Source organism: Etheostoma spectabile, chromosome 9 (assembly GCF_008692095.1).
Source record: "Etheostoma spectabile isolate EspeVRDwgs_2016 chromosome 9, UIUC_Espe_1.0, whole genome shotgun sequence".
Taxonomy (NCBI): Eukaryota; Metazoa; Chordata; class Actinopteri; order Perciformes; family Percidae; genus Etheostoma; species Etheostoma spectabile.
In genome coordinates this window covers 8,514,289-8,525,727 of record NC_045741.1, presented here as the reverse complement: position 1 = coordinate 8,525,727, position 11,439 = coordinate 8,514,289, and the positions used below count along the sequence as shown (strand labels likewise).

General features: G+C 39.7%; 1 protein-coding gene across 2 annotated transcripts in view; it reads left to right on the top strand.

Annotated features, from left to right (window-relative positions):
* Window positions 1–11,439, top strand: part of nos1apa (nitric oxide synthase 1 (neuronal) adaptor protein a) — a 162,929-nt gene that overhangs the window by 58,816 nt on the left and 92,674 nt on the right. For both annotated transcript variants that reach the window (XM_032525917.1, XM_032525918.1), the window contains exon 3: window positions 10,886–10,978. In XM_032525917.1, the coding sequence (XP_032381808.1) occupies window positions 10,886–10,978 (93 nt within the window). The remainder of the gene's footprint in view (window positions 1–10,885; window positions 10,979–11,439) is intronic.

The window sequence follows — 11,439 nt, the reverse complement described above, 5'->3', positions numbered from 1 at the left end:
GTCTGCCTAATCCACACAACATTCCTGGATGGGAGAAAAACGTGCTCTGGTTTATTGGCATCTCTTTAAACCAATCACAATCGTCTTGGGCGGCGCTAAGTGCTGCAAAATAGTCTTGGGAAGGAACTTGTTTTGGTGGAACGCGGACATTCAAATGTTGTTTTAGTCATCCAACAGAAAATCTGATTGGACACATAGTCTAGCTAGCTGTCTGGATTCACCCTGCAGAGATCTAAAGGAGCAGTTTACCATAGTCCTCATATAAATCAACCGGTGTTAAGAATGCCAACGCAAAGAAAGGAGAAGATGACGGACATCCAGCGGATCTTCCAGTGGCACTGGATCAATCCCGTAAATGAACTGGCCAATAAACAGTGTTTATCATGACAGTTAGCTATAACCTTGTTATGATATTGGATATTGGGACTTTTGTTCAAAAGAATGACAGCCCTTTTACCACTGTACACATTTCCTGTTTGCACCATTTTCTCTCTTGTGGTTATGATGTTATCAGGGATGCTGAAACTGACAGGACCCATTGTTGTTTTCCTTATTTTTGGTGATAGCTCAGGTCTTACTTTCTAACTATGTATGGTGTTATTTTTCATGAAATGTAGCCTTCACTGCTGCTCATACCGTGACGACACAGGGGAATTTAGGTGAAAACATCCAGAATAAAATAAGGAACACAGAATTTCTTGTGTAGACAATGTAGTGGAATAGGAGGGTAAAACTGAACTAAAGAAGACAGGAGTGTTCTAGTTTCTTTTTTGGTGAAGAACAGAGAGAATGAGCCTTTTATATTCTCGCTGTGGAGGCCCGGCGCGTCCTCAAACAGCTCTGATTGTTTCCCTTTCTTCCTCTGGCAGTCCCTCTGGCTCTTCACTTGGGCAAAGTGTGTGAGATGTATTATCTGTCTCCTCTTTCTGCATGATTTAAGGTCACACTGATTGGGTCTTGGTGGTCTTCATGGTTCTGAGGTGGGTCTACAGCCGGTCCAAGTGCCCAGTGACCACAGTAGGCTGTAGGGTCGGGTAACTTTCACATCTGAACCAATGGGGGGTGGCAGTAGCTCAGTCCATAGGGAGTTGGGTAGGGAACCGGAGGGTCACTGGTTCAAGTCCCCGTATGGACCAAGAAGAAGGGAGTGTGGATTGCTGGCTGGAAAGATGCCACTTTACCTCCTGGGCACTGCCAGGTGCTCTTGAGCAAGGCACCGTACCCCCCTAACCGCTCAGGGCGCTGGTTCGGCTGGCAGCCCACTCACTCTGACATCTCTCCATTAGTGCATGTACAGATCCTGAGCATGTGTGTGTGTGTAGTTCAGGACTGTGTGTGATAACTAACAAAGTGTGGTCACAGAGTGTGAATTATAATTTCCCCATTGGGGATCAATAAACAGATTAAAAATTAATTAAAAAATGAATAATACCTGAAATTTGGCTCCCAGTACCCAACGGTACTTTTTGTCGGTACGTTTTTTTTGGTACTTTTTTTCCGTAATTATTTCAGTTGTAAAAATAATTCCAAACCTGTTTACTTAGAACATTGTCATTTATTTTGAATATTTTACACTGACAGAAATTAAACAAAAATAAAAAAACCTTCCTCTCTCTCCAATCCCGTCCCTACAACCTATTAAATTGAGTAATTATTAATTTCTTACTCTCTGTAACTTTTGTTATTGTATTTTGTATATTATTATATTTTAGCCTGTTTTATTTTCATCGGGACCGTTTTTAATTGCTCTTTAATGTTTCATGTAAAGCTCTTTGAATTGTCTTGTTGTTGAAAGTGTGTGTTGGACCTCTGCTCTCTGCCAATAAGCAACGAAGACAGATAAGCTTGTGCTTACTCTCAGGTACCGACATTTTGACACAAACTAAAGGGGATGTAACAGTTGAGAGCTTATAACATTTATGAACTCCAACTTTTATGGGTGTTGTGTCCGTTGAAAAAGAAAGAAATTGCAACAAGTTCAGTAAAAGATGTGCTTCAATACCCCTCGGTAACAATGTTAGCCATATGAGATAAGCCATAACTTAGTAACAGATTATTAGCTCTTTCAGAGATCCTCTTACTGATCGAAGGTTGTAAAAGGACTATCGGGAGTCCAGCGACCTTAAAATGAATATTCCACTGGCTGGACAATTGATGATGCATGCAATTTGAAATGTAGAGAGAAGAGGGGGAAAAGAAATCCTCTTCCTGTAGAAATGCGGGTGAAAATAGTCTTAAGTGTGAGCAGTAACTTCAGGTGCTTTATGAAGGTTAAAACCTCATGCATTTCACTTCATCAAGCACTTAATGACAACGTGACAGTTTACACATTTAAGAGAGCTTAACTTTCAGTTTGTGTAACTATGAGCATAATGATCTGAACTGCTAATTAAACTTCATATTCTCACTGAATCACTGCTTCTGCTTCCCCCATCTCTCCTCCTCAATCTTTGTGTCACTTTCCTCGGTCTTTAACACTTTACCGCCCTCCTTCCTTATTCTTTTTCCTCTCTCTGGAGTAGACATGTCCTTGATCTCAACGATCTGTGCTCCTGATTGACCAGGGAGAAAACTTGCTGCTTAAAATGGCACCGGGCTGCTGTCACGTCACATACCGTCGCAAAAACCGCCCTTTAGCGTCTGTATGGAAAACACCAGGCATAGCAGTAGCTCACCCATGGCGCCGTAAGATGAGGAAGTAATAAGAGCAACAACGGTAGCGAGTAGTATTAAAAAGGAGTAAGGAGGTTGGTTGGGTTGGTGGATGGGTTGACCAACACAAGACCATCAACCAGGGTTCATGTCCCATTCGTGTCTCTGAAACTACATCATCTACATAAATATACTTAACCCCATCTTTTCCCATTCTTGTGCCACACGTCCCAACCCATGGCGTCAAAAAGTGACGCCAACAGTCTAAATATTACCAAAGGGCTAGACGCTAAAGGAAACTTTTTGCGTCAATAACAAACGCCAAAGTGCAAAGTTGTCGCCTTGTGCTTGCTCTTGGTGGGAATTGTTGGATTTCTGTAAATAACATCACAGAGTACGGTCTAGACCTGCTCTTTTATGAAAAGCACTGTGAGATAACGGTTGTTGTGATTTGGCGCTATGTAAATGAAATTGAATGGAACTGAATTGAATTCAAGGGCACCTGCCACTTTTTGACGCAGTAGGAGTGAGAATGTGTCGGGCAAAGTGGAGTTTCGGCCGAGTGTGTCTGTCTTTTTTGCGCGCAGACAGAGGAGGACTGGCCGCTTGACACCCCCCCAGCGGCTCTGTGGTAATTTTATAAAAAATGTTGGACAGCAACAACGCCATAATCACAAGAAAGGCCTTTCTCGATGAATAGCGCAGACCAAGTTACCTCGCAGACACGGTCTCTTCTGCCCTGCCGCAATCATTGAGGAGTGTACGTGTGTGTGTGTGTGTGTGTGTGTGTGGTGTGTGTGTGTGTGTGTGTGTGTGTGTGTGTGTGTGTGTGTGTGTGTGTGTGTGTTTTTATCTTTGATTTTGCTCCCCGCCCCAAATGAACTGCGGTCATCTACAGAAATGCAGACTTTCATTGTGCCCTCCTGGCTGATATTTATGTGAATAGAAATCGCACAGCGGGCTGAGGACGCTATTATGTCGCCGCTTTGACGTCTTTGTTGCAGAATTGATGGATTATACTGGAAACAGGAGGACAGGACCTTTAGCAAACAACGGACCGTTAATCAGGAAAATAGTGGCTGCAAATAACCTGACTTTTCTTTGCAGGATGGATTAGCCTGTTCATTTCATTTCACTTTGTTTACATGTACGCTAATACCCTGCCTATACTGAAGCGGTCCGTCTCCAAACTGCCGCACGTAAGCGAATCCTGTCAACTGTAACCCAGAGCCGCCTGATCGCACGAGAGCAGTTTTACCCGCGACCCTCGGCCATTTGTGTGGTTTATTGTGTTCCTTATTAGATGCAAATTTCTATTGTCAAATATAAAAAGTAAATATTACCTGTTGAGCTGCTTCTAACGACGTAATTTATACTTCAATTAGTCAATATTTGCTGTATTAATCTGGTCATTTGACAAAAACATCCTTAGGTAAGTCCGCTAGCTTTTTTTAAAAAGATTTTGACAGCCTTCTCCTGTGGATGGTGTTGGCCAGAGCCCAAAATGAACAGTCAGGTTTCCAAATGTGAAAATTCTACAAAATAATGAAAAGTCTCACAATCTACCACAGCCCAATGGGATATCTTCAAATTTCTGATATCGCAGTAAAAAAGAAAAAGAAACTTAAAAATGTACTTTTAAACGGCAAATGTTCGGTATCTTTATTTGATGGATTACTGACGTGATTATGAACATGTATTAGTTTTTTGGGGTTGTAGTTTCAGCTCTGAATCCCACAGCATATTACTTCTCCAAGCCCATTTGATATCCTTTAGGAGTAGAAACGAGCTGTAGTAATTGCCACTCCTGATGGAAACAAAAGTGTGAAGAGTAGGGAGAGTTTCATAATATGATGATATCGGAGCTGCTGATTCACTTACAAGATTATTTTTTTTGATGTTGGTAGCTCAATGTGATATAGGAACACTCAAAAAATAGAATACATTAAAGAAGCAATAATACTTTATGAGATCTTGAATAAAAACACTAGACGCTTACATCGCAAAATATTGTCCAGGTGATCCTGAGCAACGGCTGTTAGGATGACACACACACACACACACACACACACACACACACACACACACACACCAATACCTTAAAACTTAATGTTTTTTTCATTCATAAATATACTGGACCTTCTTTTGTTGGTTGTAAAAATTGCTGAATATTGAGAGTGTTCTGAAACCATTTATGGTGGAAAACAGCTGTGGAGTTGTGTAACCTAATGCTCTTCAGGTTGTATTTATTTTTAATGCTTTACAATATTATAGAAAAATAAAGGACTTAATGTGGTTCAATCCGATTGAGGCTGCAGCTGAAATGACAAATGTTTTGACAAACAGACACATTTAATAGCATTTCAGGTACATAATCATCTAGCAGAGACATTAAGGATTATTCTAAATGACCTAAACTGTGTTGTGAGCTCTTATCTGTGCTAATTAAACAAAAAAATACACTGCAGATGTAGAGGTGCTGCTTTTGGGGGAGAAGTCAGACTGAATATTTGCCAGTTATATAAAATAAATGCCTTTGCGCCATTTCTGTGGTGCAAGTGTGCAAGTGCATCCTCATATAATACAGATAGATGAAGCCGTGATATTATAAATCATATTGCTGCTGTATCTCGGAATGAAAGCTGAAAGCAGTAAGGAGAGTGTGAGCTGTGCGGTGGATGTGGATTCAATGATGGGGCCATATCAAACAGAAATTGACAGACTTATTTGAGTTAAGTGCTTTCTGTCACATTATGCTGCATACACACAGCCCTGCAAACACCGCATAAAATCTGTTCAATTGCTGCTGTTATCATCTCCGTGGAGGTCAATCATGCAATCCATCAGGCATACCACAGTCAACATTACAGCAGATTACAACCCACCTAATAAACCACTCATAATTTGCAGACACGTAAACATCCATGCACTGTGAAACTTGAGAGTAGGGCTTGAAGTGCTGCAGCTTTCTCTATATCACCTCATGAAAATATGTTCTATGAAGGCGTATGCATGTGTGGGTGTGCGTGTGCGTTTTCTGTAATTTGTTGAAAGGATCTACAGGCTGTTGAGTAAATAATATGCTGTCTGTTACCAGCATATTCTCTTTGTAGCAAGAAAACAGCGACACTTTCTAACATGTAGTAGAGAATGGAGGTACATCATCATTATTACAGTCCACTAGTCTAAAGAGAACAATAAGTCCTTCTCATCCGTATCAGGAGTCTTAAAAAGTCCAAAAGTTTTTAACGGGTCTTAATTTTCCTTAACTCTTTTTTTTAACTCTGTGGTGTAGTTTTTTCTGTATCAGCTGTATTACGACAACAAATGAGACCAACATGCAACTTAAATTGCAGCCAATCGAGACACCAGTCCTAAAATGCCAATGAAATAGTTTCAGACAGTGTTTGTGAACTCTGACATCTGACTTTGTTTTTGATGTGAAAACAGGTCTTCAGTTTCATTCATAATGGTCTTAAAAAGGTCTTAAAAAGTCTTAAATTTGACTTGGTGAAACCTTTAGAAACCCTGAGTATACAGTACAGAAATGAAAATCATATAATCATATAATTTCTGCTGTATTGGCTCTTGTTGTGTAAGCTTGTTTGTGTTGTTACTGTTTACTATATGCCCTCATTTTAATGGACATTGTGCATTTTTCTTGTAGAAAATGTGTATTATTATTATTAATCGCATTCATACTTTGATGTGTGTGTGTGTGTGTGTGTGTGTGTGTGTGTTTGTGTGTGTGTGTGAGTGTGAGTAATTGTGAGTGATTGTGAGGTATTAAGTGATTCCAAGTTCTGTATTGGGCTTCACTATATGATCTATACAATACTCCAAAAAAAATGATAGCAAAGAGATAGTGTTAACACATAATAGGGTCAGAACTAGCATTGTTTTTCTTTTGAAAAAAAGCGATGGATTTTCTGACAAATTCATATTTTGTTTAGTAATTATTTAATAGTTTCAGCATAATTACTTCTAATTTTACAAAGCAAGCCCGGGAGATTCTGGGACATGTGGAATTATGGATCCCCCATTGAACCCTTGGCGAACCTCACACTTTTTGTGTTAAAGTAAAACAAAACAAAAAACACAGCCGGTCAGGACTGTTGTCCAGCCGTCTGCAGAGTTTGTAATCCAGGGTTGAGGAGCTGAGTTGGCCCCTGCCCAGCTTTGTTTAAAAAAAAAAAGTGCCTTTTACTTGATTTTATTGGAGAGCGATGCCGGCGAGGTCCTGACTTCTGCGCTCTGTCATCTTTTGTTATATTGGGACTATTCATACACAGCCACATGTCAACAAGCAAGCAGACGACACATTTCAAATGCTCTTCTTTTTATCTTACTCTGCAGCCTGATGACCAGTCAACGGCACAACAACCAGATAGATAGATAGATAGATAGATAGATATTTATTGATCCCAAGAAAAATGGGAAATTACGGTGTTACAGCAGCACACGTAAATCAGTCGCACAACAACTGCTGATGTTGAAAGCTAAAAATCTGAACTATTGTGACTATAATTTAAATACATGCCAAAGAATGAGAAAGATAGATAGATAGATAGATAGATACTTTATTCATCCTGAAGGAAAATGACTTTTCCTATATTCATTAAAATGAATATGTCTCTCTTTTCTACTCTGTCAATCTCCCGCCTTTCACTTTCACTTCTTTGCTCAGTTGGCTTCTCCTCCTTCCCCTCCCCTCCCCTCCCCTCCCCTCCCTATAATGTGCAGCCTGAAGAGCAGAGTCAGCAGATTCAGACATTTTTGAAATGCAACTCAATTAGAGAAAACCGAGTCAATATGAATTATGTCAAAGTGACACCACAGAGAGCACAACAAAGGACGGTCTACTGAGTAACAGACTAACCCCTACACTAGCCAGTGGATTGATGAGGACTATGGTTACCTGCTCCTCAGATCTCTGCAGGGTGAATCCAGACCGCTAGCTAGACTCTCTGTCCAATCGGAGGTTTCTGATGGACGACTATAACAACCTTTGAACGTTCACATCTACCACCACAACAAGTTCCTTCCCAAGGCTATTTTGCAGCGGCACCAGGGCTCCGTCCGGTGCATAGCGCCGCCCAAGACGATATTGTGCTACCAGTGCTGCCAGAAACTAAGAATTTTCTTAAATTGAAAACCTTTGGTGGCATCGGCCAACTAAAAGTTGTTTTTAGTGTTGTTGGAGGATTTGAAGTGAGCCAACTTGTCAGCTTGTCTGAACAGATCACTGTCTTACTGCCGTTGCCTTTTTCTTGCAGTCTTAAGTCTTGATTTCTCCTCCCTTCCTTGCACCTAGCAGATTTCCCACGAGCATCAATACCTGAGACCAGAATTTAATCTGAACAATCAAGGTGCACCTTGCAGCATCTCAGGGTGGAAGGCTTCATGACTCTGACTCATTCCAGTTGCTTTTCTTCTTTTCTTTAAGTTTATTTTTTGGGCATTTTAGACCTTTATTAATAGGACAGCTTAAGACATGCAAGGGGAGAGAGGGGGAATGACACGCAGCAAAGGGCTGCAGGTCGGAGCCCAACCCGCGGCCACCGTGTTGAGGAGTAAACATACATATATATATATATATATATATATATATATAGGTGTGCGCTCTGCCAGGCGAGCTACCCAGGCGCCCCTTCCAGTTGCTTTTCTGGATAAAATGGCAGGGTATTGAAGCATTAATGACCACATTTCAGAACCATAATGAATGTATCACCCAGAAGGAAACACCATCTAGCGCTGATACACAGAAATAGACATACAGACGGTACATGGATCTTATGTCTCTCCAGGCTACCGTGACAGGTGGTTCCATACAACTCAATTACATCCCACTCATCCAGAATACACTCAGCATGCAGAGGATTGTGGGGGAGGGAGGTCGGGAGTCAACTAGCTGGATGTTTGTTTGCATTCATCCCCGCTCTTATACACACAGGATTCCTTCAATGAAATAAAAGACACCGGCTATGGATTTGATATGCAAGCACTGTTTCCATATTGACTGTGGTTGCCTGCTGCAGTGCTGTTGTCAGTGCTCACAGCTCCATTAGAGAAGAGACGATGGAACCGTCTCAGTCTCATCTGCGGTGTGTAAATTGACAGTGACAGAGGTCCGCCGACCATGCTATGATCATTCAGCAGGGCCGCTTGTCATTTTCTGTGACAAATCTACTCACGGTTAGTGCAATATTTCTTTGGTGGGAACGTGTGAAAACTCAATATTTCAGTGTTTAAATGTTTCTTTACCTACAGTAATTCTAGTGGTGGACTTTTTCCTCTGCTGTTGGTCACGAAGCGGCCTCACCCTTGCTCTTGGTCAGGTTAAAGTGCCTTGCTTAATGGAAATGTATTGTCATTCAGTTTATCCAGTAAACTTATCTTTTCTCCGTTCTTCTAGAACTGATATTAAAATGGAAAATAGTTTTTGAATGCAGACTACATTGTGTCAAAGCACTGTCAAAAACGGGCAAGAACAGAAAGCTGGCATATAATGCTCGGCATGTAATAGTCTAAAATGTCTATTTTGACGGTCATAGTGTGATTTGATTGGGGAAGCCCTGGGCACACATGGGCCGACAATAACCCACAAATTAATATCATTCAGATCCAGAAGGCCCCATACACACATGTGATACGACGTCTCCAGCAAAATGTATAAATCACAAACAAAACCTGTATTATATATTTAAAATAATGGAGGAATCCAGATAAAAATCAGAACACCATCTTGCCTTCTTTTCCCGGCCTTTTGAGACAAAGAATATCAAACAATCTTTCCAATGTTTCATGATCTTATATACCAGAATATTTCAGACTTTTGTCAAACCATGTCATGGAAAATTGACACTCCTAAATCTTGAAAGTATAAACAATGCAAAATAAAATGCCCAGCCCACAGTGTGTTTATAAATAATTAATCATTTTGAATCTGCCAGAGGGAGTATACCAATTCTCAACTGTGCGATAAAATCCTTTGTCATCTACATAAGTGAGATGTGACATATGATTCAAGGCCATTGTTGATACACCCAACATGGCTATTTTGATGCTGTCTACCTTAATCAGAATATTGTTCATTTCATCGCGGTATTTTATTCAGGAAAAATGGATCCTATGGCTGTTTGTTATATTTGTAATATTACATTGTCACTGGGAAAAAAACATTGTTTGAGAAAAATACTGCTATTGAAAATAGGCTTTTTTGTATCGCTACTGAAATGCTGTGGCAACTAATTTGTATAGGCTTAAAAAATTGTTGAGTTTATAAATGTCTCTGTGAGGTTGGGAACTAATCACAGGGATGTACAAAAGATACTACATAACAGTGAAGTTAGTGAATGAATTAGTGAAAAGAAACAGGATTTAACCCTTGTGTTGTCTTCACTTTCCGGCCCCTCTTGTGTCCCTCGGGTCAAATTGACCCGTGACTTATTTGGGGTTTTAAAAGAAATTCTGAAATAAAGATGTACTTTATAATCTATTAACAAATATTGTCTTCATCTCAATTTCAAACAATTGAGATAACATACTGTATATGTTTAGGGAATGCAATAAGTCTCTACTAGAACGGTTATAATTCATGTTAAAAATTCCACTATGTGATCATTCTTATCTTGGAAAAAACATAAGTGGTCATTTCCAGAATAATTTTCTGAACTGAGTCAGAAATACATGTTTATAACAGGAAATAAGGTAAGGCCGTTGATTTTTCAGGTGGAAAAAATTTACATGAAATGGGTCAATTTGACCCAAATACCATACGAGGGTTAAAAAATAATAATCTGGAAACCATTTTTAAAATGATGTCATTGTATCCATGGGTGATCTTGAAGGTCTTTCTTGTTTACATGTTTTTACAAGCTACAGAAACTGGATTTCTGACTCACTCACTGCTCACATTCTGATGAAGAAAGAAAACATTGTCCCCAGTCATCTGTCCCCCTTTTACACAGAGAATATTGTGGCATTAACTACATGTTCACATGGATGTTACAAATTTCTTTGTTCAACCCAAAGTATAATATGTAAATGAACATTTCTTTTTGTCATAGTCTGTGTCTGTCCGTTTTGTATATCATGGTTTTTTTCTCCCTCCAGACATCAAACAATGACTGACCCATCTTCAAACATTTGAGGGGCTGTTACAATGTCACACGGTCTACCTTGTTCCCTCCAAATATAAATACATCTCTGTCTGTCTGTCTTCTCTCTGCAGTATGAGTTCAAGGTGAAAAACATCAAGAAGAAAAAAGTCAACATCGTGGTGTCTGTCGACGGCGTCAAAGTCGCCTTGAGGAAAAAGAAAAAAGTGAGTGACAGTTTGTGTTAGATCTATCCACTTTCCTTTATTTAAGGTTTTCTTGTTTCTTTATTGTAACATAAGGCAGTTATAAGTATATAGGCTATTTGTAACTGCTTTCACATCCATATTGTGCTGGAGATCTTCTACTAGTCCAGAACTAAAAATCCTATCTGTACTTTTTTGTTGAATGGCGATACACGATATAGAACTCTAGTTTTTTACAAAGTGGGCTAAATGTTCAGTTTAAGGTCAAAGCCATTTTTCACAAGTTCTTTTTTATTAAAACAGATTGGGATTAAAATTAAATGTAAAAACAGGGTTTCCTTCACAGATGGAAAATATACAGCTGCAACACATGATTACATGATCTGAAATACATAGCCTAGGATATATTTAAAAAAAAATTCTCTGGGAAAGCTCCTTCACTTGTTTTCAACAACAGTAACAGACTGATTAAAAGAGACGGG